This window comes from Ammospiza caudacuta, chromosome 21 (genome assembly GCF_027887145.1).
Source record: "Ammospiza caudacuta isolate bAmmCau1 chromosome 21, bAmmCau1.pri, whole genome shotgun sequence".
Taxonomy (NCBI): domain Eukaryota; kingdom Metazoa; phylum Chordata; class Aves; order Passeriformes; family Passerellidae; genus Ammospiza; species Ammospiza caudacuta.
The window spans coordinates 5,194,536-5,218,858 of NC_080613.1; the positions used below are offsets into that span (position 1 = coordinate 5,194,536).

The 24,323-nt window shown below is 57.3% G+C and overlaps 1 protein-coding gene across 1 annotated transcript; it reads right to left on the reverse strand.

Annotated features, from left to right (window-relative positions):
- Positions 1-2,025: 2,025 nt before the first annotated feature.
- On the reverse strand, positions 2,026-23,712 carry PRRX2 (paired related homeobox 2). The gene is made up of 4 exons (XM_058818414.1): positions 23,469-23,712; positions 3,892-4,076; positions 3,527-3,705; positions 2,026-2,974 (listed from the first exon to the last, which is right to left on the reverse strand). The coding sequence occupies exons 1-4, from the start codon at positions 23,710-23,712 to the stop codon at positions 2,839-2,841; spliced, it is 744 nt and encodes a 247-aa protein (XP_058674397.1). The 3' UTR covers positions 2,026-2,838.
- Positions 23,713-24,323: the final 611 nt, after the last annotated feature.

Here is a 24,323-nt window from a genome sequence, read left to right on the forward strand (position 1 = left end):
GTGCTGGGCAGTTTCCCTGGGCACATCTTCACCCCTCTCCACTTTGCATTAAATCCATTAAATCTGCTGCCTGATAGCTCAGCACTGTGAGCTTCTGGAGCCCTGTTTAACTTTGGCTGCCTCAACTATTTGGTATCACCTTTGCCTGACCACAGATTCCTCTTGCTTTGGGTGCTCAGTGCCTGCTCTGCACCTGTGGGCTCCCTGGAAAGTGCTCTACAATCTGATGGTTTATTTCTACCCTTTGGTTTCGTTCAGCCCAATTTCTGTGCAGAATCTGACCCTCCTTGCTGCCTCTTAATTCAATTTCTGCCCAGACTGCTTGTCCAGGCCAGGTGGGGAAACCACAGAGGCTGGTGATGGAAGACTCAGGTCCCTATCACATGCACTGACACGTCTCTACTCAGTAAAATATTTATTCCTCCATTATTTCACAAGAGTTGTTTTTACAAAAACCTTACAAAAATTTCCAAAACACAGACATGCAGAAGAAAAAAAAAAAACCAAATCCACCATGGATCTTGTTACAAGTAATTGAAATGTACAAATAGAAAGGGCGAGAGAGAGCTTAGATTACAATAATCCCTCAGTCCTGCTACCCCTCCATGGGTGCAATTTGTATCTCTTCTTGGTGAGTTCAGCATTGACTGACAAGCTGTGATAAGCTGCCAAAAGCACAGCAAAGGAGGGGCCCTAAGATTAGGAGCAAATGTTTTCAAATATATATATACATATAGATATTTAGTGAAGAAATATTTATTCCCTGCTTTTTTTAGGTTTACAGAAACAGCATCTGCAAACTATTAAATGGATTTATTTTCATTAATGTTCTCAAAGAGGCAGCGACATTTATATCCCTGTGGTTTCATCTTGTGTAAGTGAAAAAAGAGCCCTGTGCTTTCCATGGGAATGGGACCCCCCTGGCCCCCTCCTCCTGCCCCAGTGGTGTTTCTCAGGGTGGATGGTTTCATCCACAGTGGATCCCTCTTCCCCCTGGCTTGGCAGGTCCCTGTGCAGTGTGGGGAGCTGGCATGGCACATGGGAGGGATACCAGCCCTGGAAATACAGATGGGGGCAGAGGGTGGGTGTTTAGGGTGGCACTGGAGGACGTGGGCAGGGTCAGGCAGGCTGTGCCCTGTCCCTGCCTGCCAGGCTTGAGGAGGAGAACGAAGCTGTTCCCAACTGTGGAGCAGAGAAGGCAGGGGCTGGAGGCAGGATGGAGGGGCTGGTTCACCCCCAGGCACAGGAGAGGGTTCTCCCATCAGGTGACTCCCCCCATGGTGGCATTGTCTGGGGTGCAGCTGATGGCCCTGGTGTCACAGCCACTGGGTCCCACATGCAGCTGCAGTGACACCCCAGTGGGAATGGGAGAGGATGCTCCATTCTGGGGACTCAGGTGGGCACTTTGCAGCTGTGGCACTTTCAGCCTCGGTGTCACCAGCCAGAGGATGTTTACCTGGAGGAGGCACCTCAGCAATTGCTGTATTTGTGCTCAGATCCATTGCTGCAGCCCCAAACCAACCCCTTCTAGGGAAGCAGGGCTGTGTCTTCTCTGCCCAGGCCAATCCTCTGAGCTGGTGGTGTCCCCATGCTTGGCTGGTGGCTCTTTCCAGTGGCTGAGGAAAGGGTGCTGTGGTTTCCTGTGGGCTTTGTCCACAGGGACACCCCACGCCTCCAGCACCCCAGCTGTGGAACGGGGAAGGTGGAGGCTGCATCTCCACAGCTCAGCCCCAAGGCTCGGGGCCAGGCTGCCCACCCCGCGTCCATCCCCTGCACGCCCCACCTTGGAACCTCATTAGGCTGCACAGCAGGGTGGGATGAGGGGGGAAACCATTTCCTCTCTGCAAAACCAAGAAAGGCTCCCCCCATGGAGCCGCCGGCCCCGGAGCCCCCAGCACATCTGCGGAGCTGCCGACGGGGAGGCTGTGCCTCCGGAAGGCGAAGCCTTCGTTGGCACGAAGCGCTGGGAGCCGCCTACTCAGCTGAAACCCAACAGCTTTTTCCAATTTTCTCATTCCCTGGGACTGTTCAATGACCTGGGGCTCCGCAGAATCGCTGGCAAATCCACCGAGGCAGGGCAGCGGTGCCTGCTTGGGGATTGGCGATGCATCCCCGGCTCACGGGAGAGCTCACAGGCTCCAGGAGGGTCTGTTGAGGTGCTGCAGCTCTGTTTGCCCCTCTAGGAAGGGGCAGAGCCCGATGCCACCAGCATAGGCAGCTCATAAATGCAGGAAGCACAGTGCAGAGGGCTGGCCATGGCATGGGCGAGCCATCAGCTTCCCAAAGCCCCAAACTTTGGGAAGTCCCAAACCCCACACTGTGGCTGGGGTTGCACAAAGAAATGAACACATGGATCGGCTTTGGCACATGCAGTTGAGCGCCACAAGTCACAGCCTGGTGGAAAGGGGGGCCCGTGATCCTCCCACAGTGTCCCTGCGGGAGGAGAAGACCCAATAACTCTTTGGCTCTCTGGGCAAGATACCCAAATTGGTCAAATCCAATAGTCCAAGATCCTTCCATGTTTGGAAGCAAATTCTTGTTCCCTTGGCAAGTCTGTTTGTCCTCGAAGAGCGTGTGGGGGGTATGTGTGTATATATAGCCGTTATTATAAGGGTGTGCGGAAAAGCAAGTTTCTAACCAAGTTCGCTCCATATGTGGCTATAATTATGTGCCACTTCGGCCTGGGACTGACTCTACCTTCAGAAGGGAAGGGAAGAGGAGAGAAGACGCTGAGACATTGGATGAGTGGCACGTGTGTTGGGCGGGATTTGTCCTGGGCCTGGCACGGGAGCTCCACGCTGTGTCCTGGAGGAGGCCACGGGATGGGCTTTGCCCTGCTCAGTTCACGGTGGGCACCTGGTTCTGGTGGAGGCTGAACTCCTTGGCCTTGAGGCGCAGGCTGGCGATGCTGTTGGCCATGTTCACCCCCTGGGCGGGCGCTGCGGTCCCGCTGGAGCTGTAGGAGGGCACAGTGCTGTGGGAGGGAGCAGGGAGCAATGAGGAATGGCCCATGGAGAAGACCCCATGCCCTCTGTGGTCCTGCTGGCTTCCCAGGCCAGGCTGGCTGCTCCCTGTTGGAGATCTCTCACAAGAACAGCCAAGGTTCAGCGTTTTTATGGACTTGGAAGGATGTGGGAACCCCTCAAACTATGCACCAGGAGGCCCTGCTTTGTGCTTTTGGATGTGATGGCTGAACATGAACAGCTGGGAACCAGAAGGGACCCATGCCACCTCCTGTGCCGAGATGTGGGAAGGGTCAGCACGAGGCCAAGCAAATCCCTTGCGAGGACCAGGGCGCCTGCTCCAGCCCCAAAATGCAAGGAGGCAGAGAAGCTGCTCAGCGTTGGGCAATGGATGCTCAGACAGCTTAAATGATCTCAAAGCCAAGTCAGACAAGCTCCTTTCAGCCTCATAAAACTCCCCAGATCCCCAGCAGTGGCACGGGGCTGCATTCCTGGGGCAGTGGGGCTGTCTCCAGGCAGCCTTGCCCTGTGGCCACCCCAGCTCCTCCAGAGCCTCCACCTACCTGTACGGGGAGGTGCTGGTCCACGAAAGATACTCAGGGGTCAGTGCAGTGGGTCGTGGTGCCATGGGCTGCTCGATGGCTGCCTCCTGGCTGTAGGATTTGAGCAGGGATGCCGATCTGTTGGCCAGCATCGCCCTCTCGTTACGGCGGAACTTGGCCCTCCGGTTCTGAAACCACACCTGTGATGGGGAAAGGTGGAAAGGTGGAAAGGTGGTCAGAGGGGACCCAGTGCACTCAGGGATGTTCCAACCATCTGTCCTGTGGGTCATGGTGATGTGCAGGATGAAACAAGGGAGGGGACAGTCCCTGCTCCTGCCTGGGGCGAGGCAGAGGTGCTGTTTTCTCCCACACAAACCTGTGCTCACCTGGACTCTGGCCTCGCTGAGGTTGACCCTTCTGGCCAGCTCCTCCCTCACGAAGGCGTCGGGGTAGTGCGTCCTCTCAAAGACCCTCTCCAGAGCCTGCAGCTGGCTGCTGTTGAAGGTGGTGCGGTTCCTCCTCTGCTTCTTCTTCCTCTTGGCTGCCCCGCAGCTTGGGCTCAGGCTCTCACCTGTGGGGAAAGAGCAGAAGCCACATGAGAGCCAGACCCAGTGAGACCCCCTGACCCAGCCAAGCCCAAGCCCTCCTGGGGATCTGCAGTGTCCTGCTCTGGGCCAGCCTTGCTCCCTCCAGGGTGGGGATATGTGCAACCCTGTGATGTCCATGATAATCAAAACATGTTTTGGGACCTGCTGGAGCTTAGGGTTAACCCCAAAATTCATCAAGGCCTGTGGTGGTTTCACATCTGGCTAAACCATGATTTTGAATACCAGTCTCAGTGTATTCTGGGGCTGCACTTGATCCAATGTGGAGCTCAGCTCTCACTAAGGCTTCAAGTCAAGCTTTCATGAACGGTGATGAAAATCCAGCACCAAAACACCCCCAAGGTGTGGCTCTCAGCTCCCACCTCCAGCACCCCCAAGGCCCCAGCTGTGGCACGTCCCCAAGGTGACACAGGAGCCAAAGCATCTGCTCTTGCAGCCCTGCTCCTCAGAGCTCGGGGCGAGCGGCACCGCGTCTCGCAGGGCTCAGCCTCCGCAGTGTTTATTTCTGGCTTTGCTGCCTCATGGAAACATAAAGCTGAGGGTGTAGTCTGGTTTCTCAGTATTGATCTTGGGCTGTCAGCCAGGCTGAGATTAATCTCCTCTTTGTCACTAATATCATAAGGTTTGGGCAATTTTCGTGAAGCCTTTTTCCGAGACACCCAGTCAGCTCCTGCAAAGGCTTCGTGGGGAGCACGACTCGCTGTCGTTCTCCCTGGTGGAGGTACTGGTTAATGGCTCTTTCTGTTCATAAAGCATCTGGATCCAATCTGTACCTACTGGTGGGAAAGCATTCTGGAATTATTTGAAATGTTAATAATTTTATGACATTCTGATTCATGGCGGGGGTATGCCGGGGCTTTCTGCTCTGTATCGTTGCAGAGGCCAGGGTGGCAGAACTCACCACTCCCTGAGTACGCTCACAAATTAAATACTTGCTAATAATATTAATTGTGATACTTATTTAATAAGACCAGCATTTTCAGATAATGCTTGAGCAACAAACAAAATCTACTGGAAAGGGTATTAACTCTGCTGTTTCAAGACACCATCAAGCTGTTGAGCTGGAGGAAACTTCCAAGATCTTTAAGGCCAGAAAAACCTTCTTACACCTTAACTCTGAATAATTCAAGCCATGAAACGTCCAACAGCAAGTTTTTCATCAAGTCCCTAAGACTCCTATATTCCCAACTACACCATTCTCCCAAGGGCTCTCTGCAGCCACTGCCATTTCTCTGGGTCATTAATTGTGCTGTAGGTGCAACTTGGCCTTGGTTGACCATCAACAATCTGTGACCTTGTATTTTGGACATGGCCTTCTTGGTTGGGTGAAGACACGATGGACAGTGCCTGAAATATGTGTGGGTTTGAGACCCTTTCCCCAGCCTCGACACCATGGGCTGCCCTTCACCACCAATCGTGTCTCACAAATAAAATTCTCAGAATTCCCTCCAGCACTTCCTCCTGCAGCTTCAAATGTTCTGCCAGTCTCTGCTTTCCAGTTGCCCCTTTTAGTTAAACTCCTTTTTTGGTCCTGTTTTCCTCCAGCGAGCTAACGAGCCGCTGGATTAAAATACATGAAGTCCAGCCATGGTTGTCCCTGAGTTTTCTGGGAGCTTGGGACTGAAATGGGAACCATCAGGCTGGGAAAGAGCTGCAGGATGTAACAGGGTGAGAGGTTTCCTTGTGGGTTTATGACCATGCCACAGGGCTTCTGGGGAAATGGTACATCAGGGTTTGGTTCAAAATAGTCACAAGGGCACCCACTGCCCCTCACCAAACTGAGAGTGATTTCAACAGAACCCTGGGAAATGTATAAATAAAATTTATAAACCCCCTTTGGCTTCATCCTCAATTTAAACCCGGCTACAGGACTTTTCCGTAGTGTTGATTTCCCTTGCCCACTCTAATTTGGCTGTAAGAAAGGAGAGGAGGAGGAGGAAAGTTTTTTGAAATTAGCTCTCAATCCAGTTCTGTAGGATCTGGCCACATTTCTGGCTGGTCTTTATCTCCCCAAACCCACAGAAGGAAGAGCTGAACAGCCACAGGAGACAAGTGGTGCTGAGTGCTTCCCATACGGGGCTGGCAGTAATGCTGGGGTCGAGGTTTAGGATGGAGTTGGATCAGGATGTGTCCGAGCACCAGCAGCTCCTGGGTTTTTGGAGACCTGCAAACCCTGGGCTGGTTTGGGGGCATTTTGTTCAGCCCCTATTGCTGCTTTTAATGGAGGGACCTTCCACACCTTTTGCAGGGCATCTCTCCATGGCAGAGGCAGCTCCACACATGGAGTTCCTGCCTGGATCCTCTGCTCTGCCCAGGGATGAGCCTTGGTAATGGATCAGCATCTTTTCCTCATTAGCTCAGGCATTGCAGGCCTGTGGGACCAGGCAGATCCACCCTAATTGCTGGTGGTGAGTGTCTGACAGGTTTACAGGTTTACAGGTTTAGGCTGGATCTCCTCCATCAGAGATGCTTTAATAACCCCAAATCAGCTTCCCAAAAATGAGCATGGCTCAATTCTCTGTGGCATCAGAGGAGGAATGGGAAGGGGGGTGAGTTGGATCCTCTGAAGACACCCTGTCCTCTCACTGCCATCAGGGGCACTTGGATTTAACCAGGCCTGCTGACACCTTGATGGAGGAATTGGAAACCAGTTCCCAGCCCAATGGGCTCCCAGGAATAAGAGTTTGTAATTGCACAAAGTTAAAACCAGCTTCCCACCATCACTGTTCTGTGCCAAAGCAGTGCTTGGGGAGGCTGTGGAGAAAGCCAAACCCTTGCCTTTGTCAAGCATAATTTGGGGGTTCATTTGGGCTGAAGGGACCAGTTTGGTTGGCCAGCCCTGAGGTCAGAGGGGCTCCTGAGCCTCCCCCCCAGCCCCTTCCCTATATTTATCTTCCACTGATTACAATTTCCGCTGAAAGGAAAAGAAATGCAGGGAAAGGGGGAAAACAGGGGGGGATAACGTTACTGAGTAACGAAAGATGACATGAGGGGGAGGATGGGGAGAGGGAGGCACAGGGGGCTTTGCACAGAGCAGGATGGGCCCAGTGTGCATCACAAATAAGCCTTAAATTGCCTCAAACTGTTAGGAAAGACAAGAGACTTTTCACCTGTGATGTGAATGAGTTTTGGGGTGCTGGATGTGGCTGGGTCACCTCCAGCCTCCTCTCTGGGCTGTCCTGCCTCAGGCAGTGCTGCCTGAGAGCTGCAGACAGCCTGGGGACAGCTCTGTGCCCCACAGACGCCATGGGGTGATGGGAGCCACCCCAAAACCCTGTGGGAGCACCAATGCCGCCAAGCCTGGACTGTGCCACAAGGAGAACTTGGGAGCAAAGGCAGCACCAGCCCTGGGTCAGAGCTGTGCTGGTTCAGCTGGACACCAACCAAGCCCCTTCTCCCTCTCTTGCCTTTGCCATCTGTGCTTCCATTAGTTTCCCACAGGAGGGACTTGGTGGGCCTCAGCCTTGGTGCTGGGCTTGCCCTCAAACTCCCACAGCACTGTAAAGAGGTGATTTTCACTGGATTTCCACCAAGGCTTTGGATTTGACTAAGAGCTCCATTAGTGCACAGTAAATGGGCTCAGAGCAGCTGTGATCCAGATCAACCAGCACCCACAGCCCGAGCAGCTCTGCCCGACCCCAGAAACACAGGCAGGGATCCTCCTTTGGGATGTCTCTCAGGGATGGGCTGTACTGCCAGCCATGCTCAGTCTCCCCTCTGGACACCCAGTTTGGGGGATTTATTTCCAAAATACTCATCCAGAGCGAGGTGTTTGCCCAGCAGCACCCCTGCTGCCCCAGCCTGTCTCTTCCCCAGGGATGCTGCAAACTCCACTCCCCATCAGCACCACCACATCTGGGACAAGTTTTCCTGACTCCAACTCCACCACTTGGCTTTGGGGTACAAACACCCCGATTTTTCAGGTCAGAAGGCAGCAAGTTCAACCCCCTCATGCAAAAAAGCCCAGGCTACATCTCCTCCAACGTGTTTCATTTTCCACTGCACCGCAGCCCCCACGACCCTGAAACGTTTTCTGTCATTAAATTATTTCACACGTTCCATTTATTTGGAGCAGTTTGCCAAAGACTCTTTAAGCTTTAAATTTTTCACACCCCCCCAAGCCAAAATGATCAAATCTGCTGTACCATTTACTTCCCTACTACGCCTGGAATGGCATTTTTTTCCTCCTTTTTTTCTTCTCGGGTATAATTTAAGGGTTGAAATAGCCTGGAGGGAATTAGCTGTAAATTCTTCCTAAGACAAATAAATTCAGCCCTCTAAGTTTCTACGTTTTTCAAACTGTTGAGAGACATTTTGGGTTTGTTTTACTTGAAATAATGATCGTGGCATATCTGACCCTCAGGCTGCGGCCGGCTCTAGCCAAATAAATAGCTTTTATTAATTAAGGTTTATCCTTAACAAATAAAACCCCAATTTGATCTCGGCCGGCTGAATTAGCAAAAATAAACAACGGGTTCTCTGGGCACTTGATGTGGATTTAACAAATTAACGCTGGGCCTTCATCAGGGAAGCTGCAGGGTGGTGGAGGTCTTTTACAGCCAAGAAATCCTTTGGAAAAACAATGTCTTTCGTTTCTCCCATGGTCTCTCTCGGTAAACATGTGCACTCCCTTCATCCCCTCGCACTCAGGGGAGCGAGGAGAGCTCCGGCCACGACGTCTGCCAGAGCCTCATGTGCAATTGTTTAACTTCTCCTCTAAATCATGGGGAGGGAGCGCTTCCCCTCAGGCTGCAGAGAGCTGGGGTTTGGGAATTGCCCCTCCGTGGGGTGTGCCCTCTCCAGCTCTGCTCTGCTCCACAGCATTCGCTGAGACACCCGAAGCCAAGGTGGGATTTGGGGGTGCATGGGCTGCCAGGTGTAGGGGACCCCTCTTTCCAGCAGCCAATTCCAACTCTACCCTGCCTTGGGATGCAGTTGAGAACAGCCTGGGAGCCCAGAGGGGTTTTAACGTGGCTTTTCAGGGAGGAGGGACAGCAGGAGGGATGCTCCACAGGCCAAGGGGAAGCTGAGCACTTGTCCCTGCTCATGGGCACAGGAAGGACAGGGCTTGTGGCAGTAGGGATGGTGGGAGATGCCTACACCACAACAGCTCTTTCATCTCCCCAAATCACCTGGGAAAGCTTGGGGGGCTGAGGAGCAGCCAGGAACCTGCCCCTGCACATGTGCTGAGTCACCCAGGTATGGCTCCTTTCCTGCAGCCACCCATGAGCCCAGCCTGGTGCGCAGGAGCAGCACAGCACCAGCCTGGGGGCAAAACCACATCGGTGAAACTCCCATGTTCTGCATAGTTTCACCCCATGTTCTGCATAGTTTCACCCCAGTACCCAGGGGAGAAGCTTTTGGGGCCACCAACCCCTGCCCTCAGGATGCCAGCCCCAGCTTTACTTGGCACGATGCTGTGAGGTCCAAACCCATCCTGGGAACAGCCATGGATACGGGGAACAAGGGCTGTCAGCCCCTCCCCAGGCTCCCACCTCCTCATCCTCAGCCTCCCTGTCCCCCTCCAGCCCAGCCCAGCCTCACAAAGACCCCAGAAATGCTGAATTCTCTGGGGGGAGGTTGAAGCTGGGGGGGTCCAAATGTGCTGAGTCCGGAGGAAACTTCCCCGGCTCAAGTGGCGAACATGAAAAATTTAAGAGAGGGGCAAGTCCCAGCTACTGGAGAAACATTACAGCGAAATGTTTCCGAGGATGTTTCACCTCATTAATTGTGAAAAAACTGAAACGCTGACACGTTTTTACAGGCTGCCAGTTTTGCTGGGGGAAAAGTGTCTCTGCTAAAAAGGAGCAGCAAAAGCCTGGACCAAGAAAGAGGCCAAGGCTGTCCCGGGGGGGCCTTAGCCTGTGCTCACTGACAGGCAGCAGCAGCCCGTTTTATGGTTATAGAGCTGCCTCTGCACCAGCCAGAAACCACCCAGCACCACAGCTTTCCACCCCCAGCTACACAGACACACCATTTTTGGGAAGATCCTACCCAGCAGTGCTGCAGCCCCAGGGATGCTCCATGCACAGCCTGCACCCCCAGAGCTCAGGAGGTTTTCCCCTTGCACCCCTGAATGGTGTGTGGTGTCTGAGCACCCATCACAGCACATCCAGAACAAGCCAGGACGGTCCTGGCTGAGCCAGCAGCATCCCTGCATCCCAGAGGGGATGTGTCCAGCCTGGGGATGTGTCCAGCCCGTGCTGGTAACCCAGTGGTGGCACTGAATCCTTTTTCAGCTCATTATTAGTGCAGCAAAAGCATTGGGAACATGATGCTTAGAAGGATGCTGGGAAAAGAAATATTATGAAAAGGGAGATCCCCATGTCACGAGACACTGCTTCCCTCAGGGATGGCTCCAGCCCAGAATGAGGCACCAAATTCACTGCTGGGAGCTGTGAGTGGGTTCAGAGCTGGCTCTGGTGCCAGGGCAGCCAAGCTGCAAAACGCAGGTGCACATGAGGGGGAAGAGATCAGGAAGCAACAGTGAGGAAGGAGAAGGAAGATGAAAAGAAGGAATAAGGGAAGCAGATGCTGGAGACTCCAGGTGAGGAACCAACCAGCCAAGTCTTGTGCTGTGATTTAGAGAGGATGCCCTGGAAGTTGAAAGCTGCTGAAATCCACAGGGCTGCAGGCAAAGCCTGAGTGCTCAGGAGTCCCTGAACATTCCCAGCACCTCCCACCACGACAGAGGCTCCTGCACAGCCCAGCACGGGCTCACCCAGCTGAGGCCAGGCCCCAGGAATGGCGTTTTGGCACGGCCAGCTCCTGCGTCAGCGGAAGCATTTAATGAATTAATTGCAGCCACATTCCCTGAAGGAGGAGGCAGGGCTGGTGGGATGCTGTCAGGCCTCAGGAAGGGGCTGGGGAACATCTTTGGCCACAAAGCTTTGGTGGGAGTAAGAGTAGGCTGAGCAGCACAAGAAATTCCTGGACTTAGGAATAGTCCAGAATCTGGGAGAGCCGGTGCCACCACCCATCCTTTACCTGGGCTGGGAACTGCCTGTGACAGAGTTTGGGGAAGGTGACAGGGACACATCACCGGCTCGGGGTGCAGCCCAGCAGCCCACAGAGCCTGGCACCCCCAGCACCCCCTGACAGCCCCAGGAACAGCTCCAGGAACAGCCCCAAGAGCTGCGACAGCGCCGTGCCCAGCGCGGCTCCGGCTGTGCTTCCCCACCCGCCGGCTCCTGCACCCCGGGACCTGGAGCAGGGCCATTGTGGGGCCGTTTTGGGGCCGTTTTGGGGCCATTGAGGCCCGCAGGGCTCAGACTGCCTGGCTGTGCCCCGGCGGTGGCACCGGCCCAGGGCAGCCAGCCCCGAGTGCCAGCGCATCCCTGGGCTCGGGGCTCTACAAGGGAAATAAATGTTCCCTCCCAGGGCTGTGGGGACCCAGCCTGGCTCGGGGCTTTCGGGAGCTGCCAGCAGCATCCCGGGGTTCACAGGAGCCCGACACAATGGGCTGTCCCGGCTCCAGAGCCACCGCTGCCTCCATTGTGTCAGCGCTGCGAGGGGAGGGAGCTGCGGGGCAGCTGAGCTGGGGCAAAGCTGCTCCACAACGAGTGCCCAAATTCCCCTCGAGGGATGTCACAGTGAGGGGGAAAGGCTCCTGGAATGTCCACTGTCTGCATGGATTTGCTGGGTACAGTGGCTTTGAGAGGGCAGGATCTGGCAGGGTCTGGCATCTTCTCTGCTCATGGCAGGGGAAGGTGAAGCTCAAAGGGGTTCACACCCCTCTGGGGTCCCTCTTTTCTTAATTGGGGCTGGAGTCACACAGAGCCTCCAAAAACTCATCCACAGTGGTGCCAGTCTGGGTGTCCCCTGGAAATGCCAGAGAGGGAGAGGGGAGGCAGGACAGGAATCGGGATGGGCGCTCCTGCCTTCCTGCAGGGATGCTCCGAGAGGCTGTGTCAGACCAAAGGGCTCCTCAGGAGATGTTTGTGGCTGCAGGGCTGGGGGGAGCAGGAGCCAAAGCCCTCCCAGCACAGCCAAGTGGTGGGTTTGACCGATCCCAGCCAAGTTCCGAGCAGCACCGACCAACGGGGGAGCAGGAATTTCCATTTTGTTCTCCTGTGAATTTGCCAGCCCCCACGGTGGAGGCCCAGGCACCAACAAAAGGCTCTGGCTCTCCCCCAGGCAGCACCAGCCAGGAGCCTTCCCGGCAAGCAGACATTCATTGCTTTCATCTGCCAGCCAGGAGCCCTTCCTGGGGTGGGATGAGAGCAGTGCTGGGGCTCTCCTGCTCCTCACACCCCTGGGATGCTCCTGGGGACGCTCCCCTTCGGGGGTGCAGCCTCCCCACTTTGCCGTGGTGGCTCAGAAATGTGTGAATCTGTGGCTCAGGGAAACAGCCAGCCCAGAGCCTGTGGCCAAAATGATGGGATTTGGGTCAGCCCCAGGCACACAGAGAGGGGTCTGGGCAGAGGGAGCAGCCTCGGTGGCTCCCCACAGGCTCTGGAGAGAGGGACAGAGGGACAGAGCCACGGTGGCTCCCCACAGGCTCTGGAGAGAGGGATGGTGGCACAGATTCTGGACCCTGCTGCCCTTCATCAGAGCTGGGCACAGCAGATGCTGCTTCCCTTCCCATCCTGCAGACCCTCCAGGCACCATTTGGTGCATCCACCATGCAGCCACAGAGGTGCCAGCATCGCTCACATGTTAACAAGTTACCTGGTTTCCCAGCAGGGCACAGACGTGTAATTAATTAACACTAATGAGACTTGTGCAAGCACTGGCCTAGGATAGCATTGCCTTGCAAAGCACCACCAAAATCCTGGATTTAACAGCAAAGTGAGTTTTCCTGGGGGCTGGGAAGGGGATGGGGAGTGCCTCAGGCCATCACGGTGTTGAGAGCTCCCTGGGACTTTTGCTCAGTGTTTGAAAAATAAAACTAAATCAGCCGGGGCTGCATAGCAGGAACGTTGTGTGCAGGGCTGGCTCCCAGCCAGGGACCCCTGGCATGGTGATCCCAACCTTCCTCTCCTCCCCAGCCCCCCCAAAAAGGTGGTTTTTTGAAATTTAATAGGCAAAAAGCCCAAGCAAGGCAGCCCCAGTGGCATCTGGCACTGAAACCCAACACCAGCCCCACGAGGTTCAAGCAGAGACCCCCTTGCATCAGGGTCACTGCCAAGGGGGGAAGGAGGCAGGAAGGGACAGGGGGAATGATGGCAATTCCCATGCTGTCCCCTCCTGCTGCCCACTGCCACTGCCCCAATCCCTTTTCCTTTTTTGGGGCCAAAAGGGGTGTTTGTCACACCCAGGCCAGCACTGAGCACCCATTGGATCAGTGAGCAGCAGCACCTGCTGAGAGCCACCAGCTGTGGCACCAATGTGTCTGGCTGGGTGTGGGGTGGGTGTGAGCCCCCCTGGGAGCCCATCCCAGCCCCTGGGAGCCCATCCCAGCCCTGGGAGCCCATCCCAGCCCCGGGAGCCCATCCCAGCCCTGCTCCAGGGTCCCTGCACGCACAGACGTCCCTGCAGCCCCTGCCAGCAGCAGCACCGCTGTCCTCGGGTCTGGTTTGCATTTGAGGTCGGTGGCCTCTCGCCAAATTTATTGTAAAACATTCATTTTAATAAGTGGCTCGTATCTTTTGGGGGTTTTTTTTGTTTTTTTTTTTAACCCGGCCTGGTTAACTGTTTCCAGGTTACAGCAGAACCTTGCACGGTGAGGATGGCAGGGATGGCAGGGATGGGGACAGTGGGGACAGGATCACAGTCAGGACACATGGGGATGACAAGATGTAGACAGGAATCAGGATCCTGCTCCTACAAAGGTCAGCAGAGCTGGAATCCCACCCTCATCCCTCCAAGCCTTCATCCCCTCCAGCTCCCCATGGAGACCCTCCTGCCACCCTGGGCGCCCTGACACTCTCATACAGAACTAAAACTTACAGCCCAAGGGGTAACTGGGTCGTGTCAAACATGCTGAAGGCTTCCAGAAGTGAACACTGCCTGGTAGTTTAGTTTCAACATTTGTTTTAAGTTTTATAAACCTCTAATACTAATAGAAATGCTTGAGTGTCTTTTAATTTAAATGAAAACAGTTTTTTTGTAAATTTAAAAATTCCCCTGAGGTATTTACAACCCCCAAATTACAGCCATGTGGCCAGCCCAGATGAGAAAGTGAATTTGGTGAGGAAGAAGCGTGGCAGCTGCCCCAGCCCAGCCCTGGAGTGGCTTTCCCCTTGTCACCTGGGTCCCCTGCACAGACTCTGCTTCACTCCAGGGACATGGGATCCATGGGTTCACCAGCCCCACGAGCTGTCAGCCACAGCTGTCCCCAGCAGGATGGCATCTGTCTGTCTTCCCTGCCGTCCTTCTGTCCTTCCATTTTTGGCTCTGGGGACAGGAGCTGCCCATGACCATCCTGTGCCCTGCTCAGCTGTGCTGCTGCAGGACCAGGCCCTTTGCACCCCAGTGCTGTGCCTGGGGTCCCCCGTGTGCTCCCCTGCACCATCACTGCCACTGCCACCCCCAGGGCACCCTGACAGTCCTGGCAGTGTCCTGTGGGCATCCTGGGGTGCAACACAACCCCCACACTTGGCAATGCCCTGCAGGACCTGGGGTACAGCGTGATTCCCCTGAATGGCTCAGTGCCACATGCCACCCCCTGCAATGGCCTGAACAGCTTGGGGTGCTGTGGAACCCCAGCACAGACACATGTACAGTTTGGGGTGCCAACATCACCACACACCCCTGGCATTGCCCTGAACAGTTTGGGGTGCCAACATCACCACACACCCCTGGCATTTCCCTGAACAGTTTGGGGTGCAGCACAATCCCCACCCCAGCCATGCCCTGCATGACCTGGCACAATGCTGACCCCCTGCCCATCGTGGGGTGCAGAGCAGCCCCTCCAAACACCCACTGCAGTGTCCTGAGCAGCCCCAGGCTCGCACAGATCCCCCTGGATGCCCTGCCTAGCCTGGGGTGCCGTTCCCATCCCTGGGTGCCGTTCCCATCCCGGGGTTCCATTCCCATCCCAGGGTTCCATTCCCATCCCTGGGTGCCGTTCCCATCCCAGGGTTCCATTCGCATTCCTGGGTGCCATTCCCATCCTGGCGATTCCATTCCCATCCCTGGGTGCCATTCCCATCCCGGGGGTGCCATTCCCATCCCGAGGGTGCCGTTCCCTTCCTGGGGGTGCCATTCCCATCCCTGGGTGCCATTCCCATCCCTGGGTGCCATTCCCATCCCGGGGTGCCGTTCCCATCCCTGGGTGCCGTTCCCATCCTGGCGGTTCCATTCGCATTCCTGGGTGCCGTTCCCATCCCGGGCTCGCCCAGCCCCCCGGGGCCCCCGGTTCCGGTGCCAGCGCTGCCCCGGGCGGGCTGCGGAGCCCGCGGGAGCCCCGGGCGGTGCCCCCTCCCCACATGTGCCCCGCTGCCATGTGCTCCCCGCCGCTCCCCCGGCTCCCCTGCCATGTGCACTCCAGTTTCCTTGCGTGTGAAGCCTGCAGCCTCTCGGATTCAGTGGCTGGAAAGGATGGCGCCTCTCCACATCTGGTTCAATGCGCGAGCCTGGCGCCTGGCTTAGCCACAGTCTCCATTCAGAGACACACAGACTTTAATAGACTCATACAATTCTTCCTGATCTATCACTGCAGCCGCAGCTGAAAAGCTGCTTTATTATATGCGCTCAAAGGGGGATGAGGAGGGAAGGGGAGGGGGCCGGCGGCTGGCGCTGCCGCTCTCTGAAGGCTCCCAGGGACCTGAGCTGTCCCCCCAGCCCTGCCCAGCCTCCCAGGGGCTGCTTTCCCCCCAAACCCGCGGCACCGCAGCCTCATTATCCCTCCTGCTCAATTAACACCCTCCGAGCTGCCGCTCGCACCCGCACCGCGCACGGCCGGGGCTGCAGGGACGAGGTGGCAAAGAGGACCCCAATGTCCCCAGGATGTCCCCAGGATGTCCCCAGGATGGCTTCACAACCCCACAAGCTGCAGCAATTCCCCCAATTCCTGCAATATCAGCAATATCCCGCAGTTCCCCCCGTGAGGAGCTGCCCCGGGATGTCCCCGCGGGTCCCGGTACCGGGGCCGGCTCTGCCGGGACACCGAAGGCACGGAGGGGCTGCCGAGGGATGCTGAGCACGGACACGGCGTTTGTCAGCCGTGGGAAGGCTGGAAAACACCGCCCGCGGTCATGCGTCCCTCGGGCAAAGGCAAACATCGGGAATGCCTCGAGGGCGAGGGGAGGAATTTCTGTGTTAGTTCTCGGAAATTTAGAAAAACAAGCAGTTTGCTAGTTTTGGGGCAGTCCTGGTCAACAGGCATCGGAAAAACGCCTTGAAACCTCAAATCAGCCCTTTCTCCCCAAAACTTTGCTGTTCCCATCCTGCCTGACCATTCTGGGCATCACCAAGGCTGGGCAGGGGGTGCTGCCTCTGCCCACCACACTCCCACTCTGCTCCAAATTGCTTTTTCCAGCCAGGAAAAGCCTGATTTGCATTAAGCCTGGTCTAAATCCCTGCTCAGCCCAGCCATAACCCACTGCCCAGCATTTTAAAGGATGCTCTGCCCCAGCTCCCTGGCTCAGGGATTCCATCCTGGAACGACAACTCCATCCAGCTTCTGCTCGTGCTGCAGGGAGGGAATGGGATGCCAGCCCCGTGGGGACACCAACCCCGAAGCACCCAGACCCCATCCTGCTTCAAACTCATCCCCTCAGCTCAAGGATTTCTCAGCTTTGGGGAGAGAATTCCCCCAGGCTGGAGAAACCAGCCCTGGGTGAGGGGGATCAGCCCCACTGCCTGACACACAGCCTCAGAGCCCCAAATCATTTCATCAGCCTCCCAGCTACACACACACGCCCAGGCTCTCTTAAAATGCTGATTCGTTGAAATTCACCCATCTTGGCTGCACAGAGTCGAAATTTCATATTTTTCCTGTGAATCAGCCCCATTCCCTGAAATAACAGCCCAGAAGAGAGGGGAAATAGTGTTACACTGAGCTGTTGCTGCTCGAGCGAGACACAACAGCCCGGGGGGAGGACAGGCAAGGTGTCCCTGCACCCCAGCACCCTCCTGGGCTGGGCATGGCTGTGCCAGGGGTGTCTGAGCTGCTGCTGAGGACTAAAGCTCATCAGTGGGTGCTGCCAGGGCTGCCAGGGCAGTGGGGCAAAGCTTTGTGTCCCCACAGCATGCAGGACCCCTCCAGTGTCCCCACAGCATGCAGGACCCCTCCAGTGTCCCCTCTGGACACTGCCAGGCCGTGACTGTCCCCACTGGAAAGGGTTTCAGCAGGAGCATCCCCCACAGCAATGCCTGCCAAATCCCAGCTCGCTGGGGGTGCTGAGCACAGAAACATCCCAGCAATGAGGAGTCGGGGAGAAATGTGATTTTCCTGGCCCAGCCAAGGCTGCTCCAGCTCTTGGGCTCCCCCAGCCAGAGGGTTCCCATCTCCCCAGGTCCTGAGTTTGGGATTTTTCCCTTTTACCCTCTAGCACAGGACATGTGGGGAGCCCCCAGAGCCCTGCAGGGCTGCAGGAACGTGCTGGGATGTGTTTGCTGTGCCCTGGGGAGGGCTCAGCGTGGGCAGGGCAATTCCTGTGGCCCCTCTGCAGCCCAGAGCCCCCTGAGCTGGGGCAAGCCTAGAGCACAGGCGGGATTGCACAGCTCTTCCTGGGGCAAATCTTCCCCAAATCAGAGCCCTGGTGTCAGTAAGAGCCTGAGAGCAGCCAGGGCACAGGGAAGAGCAGGATGGTGACCCAGTGTCACCATGGGAGGAGCAGGAGGGGGTGTGGATGTCACTGGGGTGGTGGGTGTGTGTCACCCTGCAGGGCTGGGGCACAGGGAAGCACAGAGGGTGGAATCAGGGTGAACCCCAGGCCAGGAGCTCTGTGAGACCTGGGGTCTCTCTCAGCTGTGCCCCCAGCCCTGCCTGTGCCTGGCAGTGAATTTTGCTGCTCTGGCTGGTTCTGCAGGGTGCTGACCCCATTCAGCCCCTTGTCCTATGCCTGTGCCATGGGAAAGCAGCACTCCCACCCCACAGCAGTTTCTGGGTAGATGAGACCTGAGGAATCCCTTTCCTCTTGTCCAGGGCAGGGACCATGTGCAGGACAAGAACCACAGTCAGGGAGGGGAAGCCTGGCTGCAGAGCAGTGCAGGGCTGTCCCCTGTCCCCTGCATCAGCCTGGGGTGTACAGCATAGATCCTTCCCCACAGCCCCTTTTCCCTGGCTGGGATACGCTGGGCTCCCTGTGAGTGGATGGAAACCTCTGGGTGAGCTGGGACTTGTCAGGGTCTCCATCCATCCATCCATCATCCATCCATCCATCCATCCATCCATCCATCCATCCATCCATCCATCCCTCATCCATCCCTCATCCATCCATCCATCCATCCATCCATCCATCCATCCATCCCTCATCCATCCACCATCCATCCACCATCCATCCATCCATCCATCCATCCATCCATCCATCCATCCATCCATCCCTCATCCATCCATCCCTCATCCATCCATCCATCCATCCATCCCTCATCCATCCATCCATCATCCATCCATCCATCCATCCATCCATCCATCCATCCATCCATCCATCCATCCATCATCCATCCATCCCTCATCCATCATCCATCCATCCATCCATCCATCCATCCATCCATCCCTCATCCATCCATCCCTCATCCATCCATCCATCCATCCATCCATCCATCCATCCATCCCTCATCCATCCATCCCTCATCCATCCATCCATCCATCCATCCATCCATCCATCCATCCATCCATCCAGTATCCCAACCCCATCCCATGTGCCATGGCCAGCACGGTGGTGCCACCCTGAGCAGCAGGGACCTCTCTTGGAGCTGAGCCACATCCATCAGACAATTCCCAAAGCCTCCTCCCCGCCACAAGGGCTGTGTTGGGGTCCCTACACACTCCTGTCCCTGGTGTGGCATTCAGAAACCAGGGAAAGCCTCCCAGCAAAGCCTCCCAGCCTGGAGGGTGCCCAGCAGTTTGGGGCTGTGGAAAGCAGGTGGGTGCTGGAGAGAGAGGTCTGGTGGGTCTGGGGTTAGGGGGGCTCAGCTGTGTCCCTGTGCCCATGGCCCATCTCACTGAGCACAGGGGATCAGCCAGGGGTCAATGGCACTGGGTTTAGCTGTGCCTGAGCCACCTCTGTGCACAGACGTCCCAAAAGGCACATCCCAAAGGCACAGATCCCCAAAGGCACAGATCCCCAAAGGCACATTCTCAAAGGCACAGATTCCCAAAGGCACAGATCCCCAAAGGCACATTCTCAAAGGCACAGATCCCCAAAGGCACAGATCCCCAAAGGCACATCCCCTAAGGCACAATCCCAAAGGCACAGATCCCCAAAGGCACAGATCCCCAAAGGCACATCCCCAAGGGCACATTCCCAAAGGCACAGATCCCCAAAGGCACATCCCCAAAGGCACATTCCCAAAGGCACAGATCCCCAAAGGCACAGATCCCCAAAGGCACAGATCCCCAAAGGCACATCCCCAAAGGCACAGATCCCCAAAGGCACAGATCCCCAAAGGCACATCTCCAAAGGCACAGATCCCCAAAGGCACGTCCCAAAGGCGCAATCCCGAAAGCACAGCCCCAAAGGCACAGATCCCCAAGGTACATCCTGGCCCTGGGGTTACAGAGCTGCCTACTGCCAGCCCAGCCACAGAGGCCAAGGTGTCCCCAAGCTGTGCCCACGGCTGATGGGGTCAAGCAGCATTTAGGAAGGCAGAGCAGCACAGCCAAACCTCATCCTGTGAGCCAGGGCCAGCACAGTCCTGGGACTGGGACACCACAGGGACATCAGGCTCTGCCTCAAGGAAGGCGCCCAGGCCCTGGGAGGAGTTTGGGGCTACCTGGGGCAATCAGCCACCACTTTAACTCCAGCACCAAGTCCCCTTTCCCCTCTGATACCAGGTCCCTGTCCCTCCCTGCCTCTCCTCTCCCTTTCCAGCTGCTCTGGTTTAAATAATTAAAGCCAATTTGTTCTAACAACATCTTAATGCCCTCTGCCCCTTTGGGTGCTGCTTCTCCTCTCCCCTCCTGCATCCCTGTTCTGCCCAGCATCCTCACAGCCCAGAACAGGCCAGAGCGTCCCAGGGGATGAGGAAGGGGCTCCAGGCACTGTTCTGAAAATGGGATGTCCAGGGGCCACCACACCTCCCCATCCCACTGCCAGGTCCCAGGGGCTGTAGCCAAATAAATGGCCAATGCATGCCAAAAAATCCCCTTGGAGGGGCCACAGCTCATCTGTGACAGAAGTGACTCTTTCTGAGCGTTCAGCCCCAAAGCGGTGCCGGAGCCAGTGCACGACTCCCTCTCCCATCCCCAGGCGGCACCAAAAGTGAGTTCATTGTTTGAAAAGCCATCAGTCAAGGCTTGCTGGCTAAAATTACCCTCCTGCTTTATCATCTTGAGAACATTAAGGGCTGTTGTTAACAGATGTTTCGCGTTACACATTATTTGTTAGTCTAATGAAAGGAGGTGAACAAGCTTTCAAGACCTCAGAAGTTGTGCCGAAGGTTTTCCATGGGAGGCTGTTGCACCACTCCAGGGGAGAATGAAGATGAAGATGAGGGTGTGAATGAGCTCTCACCACCCCGTTGACTTTTCCTTGCTCTTGCCTGGCTTGTGGGATTTCTGATTTTTGGGTGTCACGGGAGCAATGTGTTGCACAGATATTTGTATTCACCGTCGCAGGAGGATGCTCTGGGTACACTCAGTGGCCAAGGCAGGGGCTGAGCAGCCCAGAGGGAGCTGGGCCTGGATTTGGTCCCCAAAAGCCTCCAAAGTGCCAGGGGAAGGGATGCCAGCCCTGCAAGGGGCTCCTGGAGGGGAGCTGTGCCAAGGGCCCCGGACACGGGGCTGCCTCCAGGGCTGAATCCCCTTCTGCAGAGAATAAATCCCTGCCCTGAGCTTCTCTGGGAATGGAACCCTCTCACTGCAGCTTCCCTGGGGAAGGAGAGGGGGTTTGGGGGGTCTCAGCCTGCTGGGCACAGCCTGGGGCTGCCTGAAGCATCCTTGTCCCAGCTCTGCCAGTGCAGCCCCCAGGGAGCCCTGCCTGGTGCAGGGTCCCACAGCTTCACAGCAGCTCCAGGGGTCCCACAGCCTCACAGCAGCTCCAGGGGTCCCACAGCCTCACAGCAGCTCCAAGGGTCCCACAGCCTTACAGCAGCTTCAGGGGTCCCACAGCTTCACAGCAGCTCCAGGGGTCCCACAGCCTCACAGCAGCTCCAGGGGTCCCACAGCCTTACAGCAGCTCCAGGGGTCCCACAGCCTCACAGCAGCTCCAGGGGTCCCACAGCCTCACAGCACCTTCACGGGTCCCACAGCCTTACAGCAGCTCCAGGGGTCCCACAGAGGGTTCAGGGCTGCTCTTCCTCCACCCCAGCAGCACAAAGCCCCCGAGGGCTCCTGGCTGGAGCTCAGAGTCACATCCTGCAGAGATGCAGGGGCACTTGTGTTCATAACAAACCCACTGCCAGCAGCTGTGGGGCTCCAAACCCGCCTCTGGCAGGAAAACCCCACGATGGTGAAGAGGAAGAGGAGAGCAAACGCCAAGGGGCTGTTTTATTTCAGGATGCCAATAGAAGATAAGGTTACCAGCAGAAGTTCCTTTGCTGTCATGGCAGATCTGGAGCAAAAGGCTGATGCTCTCAAAGGCAGGTCATCCGCCTGGCATTTCAGGTCTCTCCATCTCAATTTAGGCGATTGCATCCCAGTTAAGGCAGTGGCAGCAGGTAAGGGTCTCAAAGTTCCAGCTTTGCGTGCACACAGGGTTTTGTCTCTGTCTCCTTGTTCTCTTCTTGCCCATTGCTCTCAACTCCTGGGTATTTTTTGACATCAGAGCTGCTGCTCAGCCTTGTCAGAGCATCCCAGGTGCTGATGGTGCCTCCATCCATGCCAGCTTGCCAGAACAGGTGCTAACGGGAAATATCCCACATGGGCCAGCACTGCTGGGCTCTGCAAACCCTTTGGGGTGAAGAACAGGTTTGTGGTGACCGTGCAGCCTCTCTCTCTGTTTTTGGCATCACGCTGGGTCCACGCTGGATTCTCTGGGTGCATCAGGAGCCCAGCAGGGCAGTTGTGTCCCTGCTGCTTTGCAAACAGCCCTGTGAGACTGCTGAGGGCTGGGTTTCCCCAAGCTGTGAATATCCCATTAGTGTCCCCCTACAGCCCCACAGGCAGGAGAAACCCTCCCCACAGCCCCACAGCACTGCCGAAAGTACACACGAAACCCAAGGGAAAGGGAGGGAGGAAAATAACACTGAAAACACCAGATACCGTCCCAAAAAGCAGCGCCCAGCCCTCAGCAGTGTGATCAGAGGCAGGCTGGGGGCTCAGCGGGGCTGCTCCATGGAGGGAGGAGGTTGTGCAGGGAATGAGGGCTGGAGAAAGATGCTCCAGACCCGCACGCAGTGTAGGAGCTACGGGAGGGACACCGGGGGGATTGAAGGGACCGAGCCCCTTCAGCAGCACAGGTTCCCGATGGGCTGAGCCCTCGGCAGGGCTGTCAGCACCCAGGGCTATGGGAAACAAGCCTGGGGTAGCACAGCCCAGCCGGGACAGTTCTGGGGAGTGTCACCCGGGCTCTGGGCATGGGGGCTCTGCCTCCCCAGTGTCACCGCTGTGTCCCGAGGGACACCCGGCCTCGGGGGGCTCCGGGGGCCGTCGGCTGCCCCGGCACTGAGGCTTTGCCACAGGAATGGGGCGAACCCTGCTCACCCCGTCCCAGGAGCGGAGCGGGGATGCGCGGGAGCGGCGCGGAGGGAGAGATGCGAGCGGGATTGTCCCGTTAGAAACGCGCCTCCGGCCGGGACCCAGCGCCATGAAACGGCGGCTCTGTCCCCTCACGTCTCCCGGCTCGGTCCCGCTCTCCTGTCCCAGCCCCGGCTCTGTCCCCGCTGATGCCGGGGTCGCGCAGCTGCCGGGACGGGACCGGTCCCTGCTGTGTCCCGGTCCCCGCAGTGGCCCGGAAACCGAGACCGGGAGCCCCGGGGGACGTGGGGACCCCGCAGGCCGCGCAGCCCCGGCTCGGAGCGACTTCCCGGGAGCGCCCCGGACCCGACACCTCCGGTGCCGGCCAGGAGGCGGCCGGTGCGGGCTCCCTGTGTCCCCTGTCCCGGGTTCGGGGTCCCTCTCTCACGGTGCGGGGTCCCTGTGTCCCCTGTCCCGGGTTCGGGGTCCCTGTGCCCTTGCAGGGTCCCTGTGTCCCCTCTGCCCGGGTGCGGGTGCCTCTCCCGCAGCCCTCGGGGGATCCCCACCTCTTCGCTTGCCTCCCACCCCTCTGGGGGGGACACCGACCCCCTTTGTCCGGGGTGCCCGGACAGGGGGACACGGCGGGGACCCCCCATCCCCAGGCTGCCCACCCCGGCCCGGCGGGACTCACCGTCCTGGGGCGCTGCCTCGCTGCCGCTGCTGCCTCCCGACGGCTCCGGGATGGCCTTGGCGCCACCGGCGGGCGGGGGACCGGCCGCGGGGGTCCCGTTCATACCGGCCGCCACCTCCTCCAGGTCCAGGAGGTGGCTCACGCTGAAGTTTTTCCGGCTCTGAGCGTTTTCGGGCGGCTCCGGGCCGCGCACGGCGCCGGGGGCGAACGGCTTGTCCATGGCAAAGGCTGGCGCCGAGTCCATGGCTCCCACCCCCAGCCCGCAGCCCAGCCCGAGGTGCCGGGCCGCTCCCCAGCCCCCTTCCCCTTCCCCACCCACCCCCCCGCCAAAAAAAAAAAAAGGAGAAAAAAAAAAAAAGGAGAAAAAATTAAAATAATTATAATTTTTTTTTTTTTTTTTAAATAAGGGGGGGGAAAAAATCACGGCTGCCCTGAGTCCGGCTCCCTCCCCAGCCCCTGTTCCGCCTTGTGCTGACGTCTGGGGAAAAAACCACGCTCCCAGCCCAAACTTTCTTCCCCTGCTCTTTGCTCTGGAGCTGTTCAAACAAACGCCCCTGCTCTGATGCTCTGAGCCGAGCGGGGCGGCCCCTCAACCCCCCCGGCCCTGCGAGCTGCCCCCCTGCCAGGGACCGAGCCCCGCCGGCACCGAGCGCGGAAAGGGGGCACAGAGGGGGGCACAGAGGGGGGCACAGAGGGAGCACAGAGGGGGCACAGAGGGGGGCACAGAGGGGGCACAGAGGGGGGCACAGAGGGGGGCACAGAGGGGGCACAGAGGGGGGCACAGAGGGGGGCATTGAGGGGGGCACAGAGGGGGGCACAGAGGGGGCAGAGCCGCTTCCCCCCCTCCTTCTCTCC